Source organism: Nomascus leucogenys, chromosome 2 (genome assembly GCF_006542625.1).
Source record: "Nomascus leucogenys isolate Asia chromosome 2, Asia_NLE_v1, whole genome shotgun sequence".
In the NCBI taxonomy this organism is placed as follows: domain Eukaryota; kingdom Metazoa; phylum Chordata; class Mammalia; order Primates; family Hylobatidae; genus Nomascus; species Nomascus leucogenys.
In genome coordinates, this window is record NC_044382.1 from 64,392,586 (window position 1) to 64,406,960 (window position 14,375).

At 46.6% G+C, this 14,375-nt stretch overlaps 1 protein-coding gene across 2 annotated transcripts in view; it reads left to right on the forward strand.

The window, feature by feature from the left end:
* Positions 1-12,956: 12,956 nt before the first annotated feature.
* CES5A (carboxylesterase 5A) overlaps positions 12,957-14,375 on the forward strand; it is a 29,911-nt gene continuing 28,492 nt past the window's right edge. For both annotated transcript variants that reach the window (XM_003263063.2, XM_003263064.2), the window contains exon 1: positions 12,957-13,884. In XM_003263063.2, coding sequence (XP_003263111.2) covers positions 13,812-13,884 — 73 coding nt within the window. In that variant the 5' untranslated portion in view covers positions 12,957-13,811. The remainder of the gene's footprint in view (positions 13,885-14,375) is intronic.

A 14,375-nucleotide genomic window follows, 5' to 3' on the forward strand; every position in this document is an offset into this window, starting at 1 on the left:
TCAGAACTGAATTGCATTAGAAGATACCCAGGTGGCATTTCTTGGAGAATGTCTTGGTGTCTGGGGAAATACACACATTTGGTGTCAGAAGCATTGTGTTGAATGGTGTATGAGAATAGAGAGGAAAAAATACCTTTTTTTTTTTCTATGTCTTAGGTCCATATCCAGTTTGGCCCCTTTTGAGTCCTAGCAGGTTTCAGGGTTGAATATTTTCCTGGGTTTAGGCCATTCTAGGCTACTTTTGAGTAAAGCTCCCCTTTAACTATCAAATTAGAGAGAGAAAGCACATTCATAATTTTAAATGTAACATTTGTTAAAGTGCTGCTCTCAGGTTCTGAGCTGGTCACTGAGGGTGCAAAGTGAATCCAAAATGTCCCTGCCGTCATGCAGTTCATACCTTGGTGGGAGAGGCTGAATAGCATGATGGTTAAAGCTAGACTCAGACAGAGATCTAGATTTGAAGACCAGCTCTGTGACCTTCACTTAACCTTTCTCTGTCTTAGCCTCCTCATCTATAATTAGAATGACAATAGAATCAACTCCGTAGCATTTTGTGAAGATTCAATGTGACATGCTTGCAAAGTGCTTAGCACAGTGACTGACACAACCAATAAATGAAAATGGAAATCTTAGTCTGGGTTCCCCGAAAAGCAGAGCCTGAGACAAAGACTAAGGTTCAGGTAGTTTATTTAGCAGACAATCCCAGGAATAAGGGAATAAGGGAACATGAGACAGGGTAGTGGATGAAAAGTGAATGTAAGGGTCTTTTTTTGAGATTTTTCCTATTGTCAATTTGGGTCTTGGTTCCAGAGACCTATTGGACAATTAACAGAATATCTACTAGAATTGTTCACTTGAATAACAGGAAGCTGGAGCCTTTATTCACTGGTTCTTGCCCCATTGGTTAAAGGTTGCTCCTTCTATGCTAACTTGTGCATGGGCCAGGTAGAGTTTCCAACATCAGAAGGAGCCTGGGGACAGTAAATGGAAAGCTGCATGGCCCATGATTGAGGTGAAATTTGTCAGCATGAAGGGAATCTGTACTCCCACGGTACAGTCTACAACAACTGCAGCTGAAATCAGTGGTGGGCAGAGAGGGCGAGATGTGGAACACCAGAGATACCTGTGGAGTCCTAATTAGAAAAAAGGAGTTGGCTGGCAGGACTGAAAGAAAGCAAAAAGAAAAAGCAGATAAGCTACAAGTTTGTCTTTCTTCATGGTCCAGGACACAGCCTTTTTGTGCAAATTACTCACAATATTCCTATGTCCAGCTATCACCAGACCCTTGGCTGATAGAAAAATTGCAATTTAGCACCCTGTAACCTTGCCATAATCAGTACTGCATGCAGCACTCTGCAGCTCAAGAACCATCCTATAAAATATCCAGGAAGCCTTTGTTTCCTTGGAGTCAGCTCCTTTCTTGCTGATTCTGCCCATTACTCCCTTGCAACATATTTTCATACTTTCTCTAATAAATCTGCCTTTTTAAACCTGCAACTGGTAAATTCGGCCTCAGATAGTCACTGCCTCAGATAGTCACCTTTCACCCATGACAGTATCTTTTACAGTCCACTCCTTGCTCCACTTAGATCTGTTCATACCCACATTAAGTTTACACTGTCACATAGTCTTCATGCTGATTGCAGCTTCAATCTCCATGAAAGACCTTAGGCAGTAGAGTTAGAAGAACAAGTTCAGTATCCATTGCTGCAACAGGGCCTGAGTCCAAGTCTACCTGGTGAAATGCTCCGGATTCTTATCCCTGATGGATCTGAGACTTTGGATGGCCTGGCTTGCCACATTGAATTTTCTTTAACTGAACATAGAAGCACCCTTATATATAGCAGCAGCCCTAGTTTTTAATGATAATCAGTGTAGTAACTTTTTTTTTTTTTTTGCCTCTGGTCCACTGGTAACAAGAGTCTGAAGTCATCAGGCAGCAATTCTAGTTTCAAGTTCAGTGGACTCTGCTGGGTCAACCAGTCAACTGTTGACCCGTGGAAGCATCCCTCCACCCCTAGAAAACGACCTGATATTCCACAGAGCCTAGGCTCTGGGGAACATGAAACACAAATTCTGCAAGTGATGCAGAGTGATGGTGACAGGGGTCAATATTTCTTTCACCTGTTGATTCTCAGACTGGTCTGTTCTAGACTTTGAGGCACAGCATCACATTTCAAGTATTATAGAGCATATACTGCATCCTGTAGTACAACATTCCAACCCTGCAGCATGTTGATACCAAGTTTATTCCTTAGCAGATCTCCTAATAGACCTTCCATTGTTCTATTATGCTGTTTCCAGTGGATGCAGCATATGGTAGGACCAGCGGGTCCTGGGACCATTTGTTCACAGACTCATCCTTAACTACAAAATAGCTCCCTTTTGTTGATGTGATTACATCCTATGTAATCACGGGATTACATAAGATCCCATGATACAGATTAGGCAAGAGCCCTCAGGTGGTATTGTTGACAAAGGTACTGTGAGCAGGGAAGGCAAACCCGTAAATCCATATCCTGAGTAGGTGTCAATTCTGGTAAGGATGAGTCACCACGTTTCCCTATGTCCCAGAGTTAGGAGTCTGACATAACCAACTTGTTACCAAAGAGAGTTTGATTCCCACTTAGGATAGTGCTATGGTGAGGGCTCATATTAGTTTCTGCTGCTGGCCAGTGGGCATTCAGGAGCAGTATTGCCAAGATCAGCCTTGGTGAATCAGAGCCCATGCTTAGCCACCATAGCTATTCTGTTCATGGGTTCATTGTGCAAGCACTGCACGGCTGAGGAGGGCGGCTGGTTGACATGACTTGGATGAGTTTTGTCGCTCTGTTTGTAGAGTTCCTTATTGGGCATTAACATGAAACACAAAGATCTACACACTGTCCCACTCCCATAGATGAATCCTCATGATTCTTTCTCACATATCTTTGTCACTGATTTAGGATGCTATCTGTCACTTCCCAGGCCCCTGAGCAATTGGACAAGCCATTCACCACTGTTCAGAAGTCATGCATGTCTTTATCTCAGCTCACTTTTGTGATTATTTAAAGTGGCAACCAAGTATATTGCTTAAAACTGGACACCAGGAGGATGTTTTTCTCACCACTGTCTTTTGAGGTCACTCCTCAGAGTGGCTGGTGTGTAACAGCTGAATTTTAGCCCATCTTCTTAGGGCAGTCCATGTGTAAACCAGGCCTGTTTGCCTCTTCTGCCAGCTAGCCGTCGGGAACCTGTCATGAGGCAGTGGATGGATGTGATTGAGGGGGAGCACTGGTGCAGTAGAGGGAGACAACTTGGGGTCAGCCATGTGTATGTAACTTTCTTGTGCTAGCCAGACATGCTCAGTCACAATTTCTAATGTACCAAATGTGCCTGCCTCATCTTGTTGCTGGATCTGAAAATACTCAGTTCATAATGGCCAGCTCTGGTTGCCTATTCACTTGATATCCCATAGTAGGTAGCGGCCATAAGAATGAATCTTGTAGGCTTCCAACTATGGCTTCCAGTCATTGAACCAGGGCACCAGCTGCTTGCTGCTGAAGTCTGTCACAACATTTACATCAAGGCCATGCTTCCCACAGGCTGCTCCTAGCTAATGAATGAGTGTAGCAGGGATATAAGGGCAGACCCATTTCTGGGAGACTCAAGACTCCTCTGGTGATTGACATAGGCTCCCAGGCTCCCCGACACACTTTCTGGACCTTCTTTAGTCTTCATGGTAGCCTAGGATGCTTTTACCCAACCTTCTCGTTATCTCTCCTTTGCAGATTCTATCACAGTCTGGCAGCTCTCCTGGACTTTCCCAGCTCCCTCCCCAATTCCCATCTACAGGCATCTCCCCTAATAAAATCTTTGCATGTTTAATCCTGTCTTGGTATCAGCTCCTTTGCATGTTTAATCCTTCTCAGACCAACGAAAGTGGTCTCAGAAGACAGGTGGTAAGATGGGGGTCTGGGACTGGATCACCTAGCAGGAGTGGAGGATATCATCTTGGATGATTGACGAGGCACAAAGTGATGGCTCAACTGCTAGATTTTGCTGGTGGTGATCTGAAAAAAATGTCCCACATTAGAGGGAATGCTGTAGGAGGTGCAATGATGTAAGTATTTGAAAAATACATGGAGAACAAAGCCTACAAAGGCAGTAGAGTAGGCCAGGTATGGCTAAGCTGCACACTGGAGAAGGATAATGAGAGACAGAGAGCTGTTAATGAGCAGATAATGGCTAAGTGTGAGATCAAGGCAGCCTTGGGGAAAGATTAAGAAAAGGCCCTTATCAGCAGTAGTGGGAGGGCAGATACAGTTGGACTATAGTCTGAAGACTTCACCACAAATGTGCTGGTGAAAGGAGCACCAGCATCACTAAGAAGTTTAGTGGTAAGGCCGGGCACAGTGGCTCCCTCCTGTAATCCCAGCACTTTGGAAGGCCTAGGTGGGTGGATCACTTAAGCCAAGGAGTTCAAGACCAACCTGGGCAACATAAGGAGGCACTGTCTCTACACAAAATTTAAAAATTAGTCAGGCATGGTGGCACATGCCTGTAGTCAAAGCTACTTGGGAGGCTGAGGAAGGAGAATCATTTGAGCACAGGAGGCTGAGGCTGATGTGAACTGTGATCACGCTATTGCACTCCAGTCTGGGCAACAGAGTGAGACCCTGTCTCAAAAAAATGGAAGAAGTTTAGTGGTGGCAGTGGGGTGGCCCTCTTCTGCGGGCCAGGGGACATGGCAGGAGAGGAGGCCATAGAGCTGGGTTCATTAACATTGATGGAGAAGAGGGAGTCTCAAAGTCACTCATTCTGAGGCTGGGTAGTGGCACTTAAGTGCCAGAAGGCAGGAGGCTGCAATTACTTAAATGATCACCAAGAACAGAGGATCAGACAAGGGGGCTTGACCTGTAAGGAGTGGTGGAGATGGTTAAGGGAGTGTGGTATCTATAGGGGAACATAGACAGACTGTCGACAGAGGTGCTGCTTCGCATGCATGACAAAGGATAAAGCAAGCATGGAGGAGTAGCACAAGGCTAAGGGAGGCTGCCCCAGTAAAATGCCACAAATCTTTGCTCAGTTCCCATATATGCGTCAATTGTCAGATCTTGAAACCACTGAATGAAAAGGTGGCCAGATACTTAGAAAGAAGGACTCCGCACAATTGCAGCAGTATATACCATGATAATTTTCCTAGTTCTTTTCTGAAGGGACGTATGGTTGTTTATTTGGGTGACTGTGTACTGAGCAAATATTTCCAGGACTATTGGACACAGAGTCTGAATTGACATTGCTATGTAGAGACCTAAAGTGTCACCATGACCCCCCTGTTAGAGCAGGACCTATGACAGCCAGGTAGTGAATGGAACTTTAGCTAAAGACTGGCTTACAGTGGGCTCACTGTGTCAATAGACCCCACCTAGTGGTCATTTCTCTAGTGCCCAGGTGCATCAGTTGGGAGTGATATATTTGGAGTAATCCTCCAAGGGTTCCCAGGATTCCCTGGAGAATGAATAAGGAATCCATGGTCTGTGAGGTAAGAGCTATCACAGTGGGGAAGCGCAAATAGAAACCTCTGAAACTGCCAGAAGCCAATAGACTCCCACTTCATGGCTAAATTAGTAAAGAAAAAACAATATTGTATCCTCAGAGAGGGATATAGCAGAGATTAGCACCACTGTTAAAGACCTAAGAGATGCAATGGTGGGCAGGGCACAGTGGCTCACACCTGTAATCCCAGCACTCTGTGAGGCCAAGGTGGGAAGATCATGAGGTCAAGACATCGACACCATCCTGGCCAACATGGTGAAACCTCGTCTCTGTTAAAAAAAAACACAAAAATTAGCTGGGTGTGGTGGTGCGTGCCTGAAATCCCAGCTACTCGGGAGGCTGAGGCAGGAGAATCACTTGAACCCAGGAGGTGGAGATTGCAGTGAGCCATCATGCCACTGTACTTCAGCCTGGTGACAGAGCGAGACTCCATCTAAAAAAAAAAAAGATGCAATGGTGGTGGTGCCTTTCACAATTCCATTCAATTCATCAGTCTGGCTGCTGCAGAAGTTGAATAGCCCCTGGACTATAGACTACCACACACTCAACCAAGCAGTAACTCTGATCATAGCTGCTGTGCTAGGTGTGGCATCCCTGCTTGAACAGGTGAATAAGGTTTCTGCTACAACGTATGCTGCAGCTATAGATTTGGTGAACTCAATCTTATCCATTCCAACTAGAAAAATTTGCATCTACATGAGATGAGAAATATTCAGCTACAGGGATAGCTGCATCTCACAATATAGTCCAAAGACATCTACACTGCCTGGATGTCTCAAGAACATCACGCTCATGTGTTACATTTACAACTTCAAGTTCAATGGACAGGATGAGCAAGAGGTGGCCAGCCCTCTGCAGGCTTTGTGCTCCAGAGGGTAGGAGATGAGCCCTTTGGAAACTCAAGGAAGGGACATTTCAGTGAAGGTTTTAGGAATCCCATGGGCAGAATATGCTAGGATTTCTCCACTAAAGTAGAAGAAAAATCTAACCATCTTGCAACTCTTGCTAAAAAGAAGGAGGCAAAGTCTCCTTGGTATGTGTAGGCAGCACACTCCACACCTAGACATATGGCTCTAGCCCAAATTCCAGACGACATGGAAGACCACCAGGTTTGAGTGGGGTAGGGTTTAAAGAAGAAATGGCATTGGGAAGTCCAGGCTGTGGATCAATCAGTCCTGTTGCCTGGGTGATATGATCTGGCAGGCCTGTGATGGTGGGAATGTCAAGGATAGGAGAAGGTGCAGGTGGAGCTCATGGCAAACTCCAGTGGGAGGATCATGATCTGGTCCCTGCAATTCTGGTGTAAGGCCATGCCTACTACAGTAGGGAATTAAACCCCTTTGAGAATCACCTCTGTGCATTAGTGGGTCCTGGTATCAAAAAAAGGCTAGACCATGGGCACCAAGTGACCGCGCATCCAGAACTTTCCATTAGGAGATAAGTCCTGGCTATAAATCTCTCTTGGGAAGGACTGGGGATATGTTTATTGTTATATATTTATAATGACATTGCATTGTCCTCTCTTGAAGGACCCAGACTTCTTAAAACAATGAGCTCAGTAGGTTTGAGAAGTGGTTCAGATCTGGAAAGATCTAGTAAGGGATTGTGATTTTTCATTGTTATGGCCAACTATACTTCTAATCATCATCTCTTGACTTTCTCTGATTTTACAAGTTAAACAACATTCAAGTTGGCTGCCTGTCCACTTTACTTCTAGGAATACCATGACCTATTAGCCATTGTCATAGATCTCTGTGAGACAAGGCATCCTGGTTGCCACTCTGGTTTTTTTGCCCATTAAGGTAATTATTTCCACCTTACCTCTGGTTATGCAGCACCACCTGGCCTCTGCTATTCCAGACTCATTCACACTGATGCTAGGGATCCCATTTCTATGGTAGCTAATGAGGATTATCACCACTGAGCTTCTCAAATAATTCCTTCCTGCCTAGCAAATCCTTACTGCCTCAGTGAAGGGATCCTCTTGTCACTCTCAGGTAACATTATCAGGTAGTGGGTTCCTCATTCTAGGAGATGTATTTATTTTAACAGTTCCACATCCCTGAACCTTCTTATCTCTTCATCAATACTTGGCCATTCTAATTGGCTAATTCTAACATCTCCATCGCATTTTCTGTAGGCTGTTATCATGTCCATGCTTCATGGGTCCACTCTCATAGCATATTAGCATCTGTCCGAGGCATTCTTGAGGACAGTAAGTCCTGCATCATGAGAATGCGCACTTGTGCTAATAAATTCTCTCCTACCCAGTATTACCTTCTGCTCCACCCCTCGGGCTTACCACTCTCAAGACCAACTTCCACGCATGTTTTCCTCCGTTCCTATCAGGACATAATAGCCACATCATGCGATTCATTCAGTAGGAAATCCCTTTTCTCCTGGGGAAGGGACTCATATTCCTGTTTAAGCTATGCTTAAGCCTGGCCCTGGTTACTGGCCTGGAGCAATGAGTGGATTGGGTGATCTTGATGAGGAAAAGCTTTATCTTGGGAAGTATCTATCACAGGTCAAGTCTATGCATTGTTACCAGAGTACAAGTGTCTGGTGTCCCCTAGTAAGGAGAGGCCTGCTTCTGCCAGGCTGGAGAGTTCAGGAGAAGCCAGGTATTCATAGTTCTCAAATGCATCCATCTGGATGTCCCCATTCCATGTCTCAGGGTCTCAATCATTCCCTGTTGGTGTCCTAACTTTAGCTTAGGAGATTTTTCAAGGCTACAGGCTCAACCTTACCCTTATGGGTAAACTCTGGGTCTAATTTTCAGCATAGTCTAACTTTGGTTCCAGGAGACCCAGCTATCTTTAAAAGCTGCTAGGAGACCTTCTGATTTTCACAGTGTACTCTGTGTTGATAGCTGATTAACGGAGACTGCCATTTTCTTCAAGGTTTCCAAGGCAGTTAACAAAAGGCAGCCAACACTGCAATACTTGTAATTACCCTTGCTTCTATACCTAGAGGTGCTAGTGTTAATGCATGCCTCAGTGCAGCCCACTCCTCTGAACCACATCCCAGTTCACCACTGACAGTCTTAGTAATAGGATGCTGTCTGACTAGGGGGAAGATCCAGTTTCAGAATTTCACTGAGGGTCTGCTCTCTAGGTCTTCTTCTCGTACCCACTGACTTGGTTTGTGTGCCTGAAAGCAGAGCCTGAGGCAGGGATTTGGGTAAGAAGGTAGGTTACTCAGGAGCAAGGGTTGGGGGGAGGAGGGAAGGTGAGACCAGGGGGTATTCCTGAGACTGATGCTGTGAGCAATGGGAGCCCCACTTCCCAGGACTTTCATGCAGCACACAGAATACCTCAGAGTTCCCTCAGCTCTCATGACCATTCTGTTGAGGGTTCCTCCTGGGGGACTCCATCTGTCCTGTAATTCTGGTCTCACTTGAGCAAAGACAGAAGGGACATTTCTGCCCTGGGGCAGAAAATAGAAAGCCAGGGCCCACCCATGCTTCAGGTGGTGTGCTGTCAGTGCAAGGGGAGGCTGGGCCTGCACACTGCTGTCCACTGCAGCCATGGCTTAAATCTGAGGTGGGCTGAAGTTTTGTGACCTGCATGAGAGATCACATGGTCCTTGTCTTAGTCATCATCATCATTATCATTGGGTATACCACCTATAGAACAAGGGCAGGGTATTGTAAATAATAGAGTCATCAAAAAGTGCATGGGCGGGAAGAAGAGAATGATTCTAGCATTTGGGAATGAGGAGGTCTGCATGGAGGAAGTGGTTTTTCATGGAATCTTTAAGACAAGTAGGATTTAATCATCGGGTAGAGAAGTCACTTGAGTGTGGTGGCCCATGCTTAGCCACACCCCTGTAATCCCAGAGCTTTGGGAGGCAGAAGCTGGTGGATCACTTGAGACCAGGAGTTGGAGACCAGCCTGGGCAACATAGTGAGACTCCATCTCTACAAAAAAATTTAAAAAAATTAGCCAGGTATGGTGGTGTGCACCTGTAGTCCTAGAAACTTGGGAGACTGAGGTGGGAGGATCACGTGAGCCCAGGAGTTTGTCATGCCACTGCACTCAAGCCTGGGTGACAGAGAGACACTGTTGCAAAAAAAAAAAAAAAAAGAAAGAAAAGAAAAGAATTCAAGGCAAAACATTTCAGGGGAGGAAAATATAACAAACAAACACTGGATATAGTGATGGGGGTGCAGTGATGAGATGCAGCAGTAGAGGTACAGTGATGGGGTGCAGTGATGAGGTATAGAGATGGGATGCAGTGATAGGGCACAGTCATGGGCTTGCAGGGATGGGAGGTAGTGGCCTGCAGTGGTGGGGTACAGTGAAGAAGTATATTGGTGAGGGTTCAGTGGTAGGGCACAGTAATTGGGGTACAGTGATGTAGTACAATGGTGGGATTGTAGTGATGGAGTGCAGTGGTGGGGTGCAGTGGTGGGGTGCAGTGGTGGGGTACAGTGTTAGGGGTACAGTGTAGGTGCATTGATGGGGTGCAGTGATGGAGTGCAGCAATGGACTATAGAAATTGGGAGCATTGGTGGAGTGCAGTGGTGGGGTGCAGTGATGGGGGTAGCAGTGGAGGTGCAGTGGGATACAGTGGTAGGGTGCAGTGGTAGGGTACAGTGATGGGATAATGGTGGAGGTGCAGTGATGGGGTGCAGTGGTGGGATGCAGTGGTGGGGTGCAGTGGTGGGGGTGCAGTGATGGGGTGCAGCAATGGGGTGTAGTGATGGGGTGCAATGGTGGGGTGCAGCAGTGGGGGTGCAGTGTTGGGGTGCAGCAATGGGCTGTAGAAATGGGGTGCAGTGGTGGGGTACAGCAATGGGGTGCAGTGGTGGGGTGCAGTGATGGAGGTAGTGGTGGGGGTGCAGTGATGGGTGTAATGATGGAGTGCAGTGGTGGGGTGCAATGGTGGGGTGCAGTGGTAGGGTACAGCAATGGGATAATGGTGGAGGTGCAGTGATGGGGTGCAGTGGTGGGGTGCAGTAGTGGGGGTGCAGTGATGGGGTGCTGCAATGGAGTGTAGTGATGGGGCACAGTGGTGGGATGCAGTGATGAGGTGAGCAATGGGCTGTAGAAATGAGGTGCAGTGGTGGGGTGCGGTGATGGGGTGCAGTGGTGGGGGTAGTGGTGGAATGCAGTGTGGGGGTGCAGTGACCTGACTCCAGCACCAGAGCACCACTCCTTTGTTTTGTCCACCTACAGGCTGGTTTCCACCCTGGGGCGGCTGCCATTGCTCTTGTACCTTCAAGGTTCCTTTAGCCTCCCTTTATGAGAATTCAAACGTGGGCTTTGATCTTTACCACCTATCAGCAGGGGTAGATTAACCTATGTTTTAAGCCAAGCCGATTAAAGAACAAGCCCTTAGCCCTCATCTTGGTTTTCTCCCTCAGGGTTTCAGCAGAGCAATCTGGGAGAACAGGGAGAGCCTATCAAAGGTCTATGTCTCCCAGGGGCCATCCAGGCCACTGGCCTGTGCTACTGATGGGGACATCAAGGTCCAAGGAGGTGATGTCAAGTGGTTATTCAGCTTTCTAGAAGATTGAGTAATTTTTCATGGCTCAAGAACTGCAGAAGCCGGCCCATCCTCCCAGATCTTTCTATTGTCGCTCCTTTCCTACTCCCTCCTCCCCAAATTGCAAAGCCTGCAGTTCGAGGGCAGGAAACCTAGGCTGTAGTCCCAGCTGTGCTGCTTCTCAGCTTTGTGATATTGGACCAGCAATGCCACCTTGCAAAATCTCAGTTTCCTCATCTACAAAATGAGTAGGTAACAGATGCAAAGAAAGCATTTAGCCCAGGGTCTGGTACCTGTAAGGCATTCTATAATGAAGGCTAGTGGCATTGATTCCTGACATCATCAGTGTTCCTCACAAAGTAGGTCCTGTGCATTAGGGGATGCCTGCGACAGAAGTGGTACCTAGAGAGAACAGCAAATAGAAGACATTTCATTAGGAAACCATTTCCTCTATAGTTCTCTTTGCATTCTGATTTTGTGGAAGAGAAAGACTCGGTTTGGTGGTATTATAGCATGTCGTATATAGATATATAGATACATATATATAGACACACACACACACGCACACATACACACACACACACACACATATATATGTATACATATAATGCTTGTTAATTTCCATTTTTAGCAAGGAGAATTCTTCACCCCTCTGGTTAATGATAGATAATTACATCTAACTCAATCTGGTAAAATCCTATTCAGTAATTTAAACAGTCTCTTTAGATAGCATAATCACTTCAAATAAATCCATAGCCTCTCAGATTTGCTCCCCACCCCACCCGGACTCCTTTGCTAAGATGGTGTCTGGCTGTGTAAGTTATGGGATGCTAATAAGACCACATGAGTGGGAGGGCGGAGGGAGCTTGGACCCACTTGCAGAAGTCCTTGCGTTGTTGTGGTCTCCACAGCGATGTCCCACTGCCGGGGCTCTTAGGAGGAGGATGAATTCTCAAGTGGTGAGCTCATGGTCTGTCCTCTCATCGTGATCAAAGCCCACTGATCCTCCCTGACTGACTCAGTGCCCCACCTCACCCTGCCCAGTGCTCAACACTGTGCTCCAGCACAGGCCAGGCTGTGGTTTCACGCTGTTCTCGAGTCCATGAAGCACCTCTGTAACCCCCTGCCTTCCTCCTCCTCTAGCTCCCAGCCAGGTTGGTAGTCACCTCCAAGTTTTCTTCAAAGCCACAGGATGATGTTTGGATCAATTTCAAGGAATTGGGGATCCAAGGGAAATAGGAGCACCCCCTGAGATCTCTCTTGGCCCAACCACTTCTGCTCTGCTGTGGCTGCCCCAGGTTGGTTGAGATGTGGATCCCTTCTGTCAGTATCCTCCTGGAGAACCCGTCACTACTTAGCACAGATTTCATCCTTAGCACACATTTCAGCCCATCACTGCACCCCATCACTTTATCTCATCGCTGTACCCCTTTAGGACCTACTTCTAAGAGGGGGAGTCAGGGCACTTTGCGTCACACGTGCTTTCCCTACCTCTGTTCCCTTCTCCTTTCCAAAATCCACTGTACAGAAGGGCGGGATTTTCCTGTTTGTCCTATTTTGGGGATCTTCTCCACCATACACCACCCCTTCCTTGTAATGGTTGCTAGAGGTAAAGGGAATGATTTTGTGGTATAGAAATGCAAGATATATTGGCTTGCTCTTCCCAAAAGCTCTTCCTTATTGCACTAGGTAGATACAATTTTCTTTAATAACAGCTTTTAAAAAATGTCAATTTAAAGAAAAAAAATCTAGTAAATTGATAGTCAATTTGGTAGTGGGAATGGTAGAAATTGTGAAGACAGAAGGTCTAGGGCTGAGCTTTGGGAAGCCACAGGGCACATGTAAGAAGCTATGATGAATATGCACATGGAAAAGTCCTAGGTGTACTCCAAGGAGGAAGACAGTCATGGCTACAATTTATTAGAAAATAAGAGAGGTTGGAAAAGCAAAGCACTAAAAAGTTCAGGAGAATCAGGGGAAGGTTCTTGGAAGAGGTGGCAGTTAAATTGGATTTCAAAGAATAAGCTGGAGAAGAAAGACATCCAAAATGGGGGTGGTGGTGTTGGCAACAAGATAGTTTGTGTGAAGTGCTTTAAAACAGTTGAGTGAGCAGTGGTGTACAGAATTGATAATATTTCTGGTCAGATGAAGGGACAGATTTGAAGGCCAGGGAGAATCTTTTTGGTGGCAACTATGAAGAGCCAGAGGGGAAATAATATAATCTAAGAAGCCTTAAGGTGGCCAAGGAGGCTGTAGACCAAATGGCCGTTGAAGACTCTTGTTGGCAGGGCCAGCCGGGCTGCTAGTCTGAGCTGGCAGTGTTTGTGCCTTCAGAGCCACTTGCTTGTCCCAGCAGCAACCTTCTTCCTCTTCTCAGAAACTTCTCAGCTTCCTCAGCCTGCACTGTGTCCTTCTGACATCACAGGCAGGTCTGGAAACCTCATTCATCCTTGGGTCTCTGGAACTCATAATCCTAAAATGTCTTGCCTGGTCTGGAACGTCTTTTCTGTTTCCCCCATCCAGGAAGTCCAAAGCCTATCAAATTATCTTTCCCCAGATCGAGAGTTAATCATCAGCTTCTTATGTAAATCAGAACAGGAAAGTCTTGCTTGGTCAATTCGTTTGAGAATATTGTTCTGATGCTGTTCTTCAGTAACTGCTGCCTCTGCCTGCCTATTCAGCATTTGCCTGTTAACAAGAAGCTCTTTCTGGCTCCCGACTGAAGCTCTCTGAGGCCAGCAGCAGCCGTCGATATTCACAGAGTGCAGGCAGGCAGCCAAATGAGCGGGAATTGGGTGCACCCAGGCCAGATCCTAATTTGGGCTATCTGGGTCCTTGCAGCCTCCAGCAAGGGTGAGATATCCAATCGGAGATGAGGGCTCTCAGAAGATGGGGTGGGTGAGGATTTTCCACTGGTAGAAATGAAGTTATTCTTCAGAGGTCTCTGAGGGTCCATGGAGAGCTATGTAGTACTTTGATGGCATCAATGTTCTGTTGTTGCCAAGAACCTAGGACCAGAGCTTCCTTCCTGGGAGTGGGTGGCGCACAGAATACCCTGGTTCTGTCCTTGGGTTGCTCACACCCTGCCAGGAGTTTAGAGGGGCTCCATCCTGAGCCCTGGGGAAGTGTGAGGAGCAGAGCCTGTGCTTCTGCACTCCTGGCTGCAGCGACAGGACTTTCAGTAATGAAATGACATTAGAAATAGTGCTAAGACACCCGGGTCTTGCTAAGTAAGTAGCTGGGCAGTTTCCTTCCCAAGGCTCCACGTTCTGTGTGGTGACTGAGACCCCTCCATGCCCAGTCTCCCAAAGTGCCATCTTTATGATCCTGGAAGTAGATGGGTT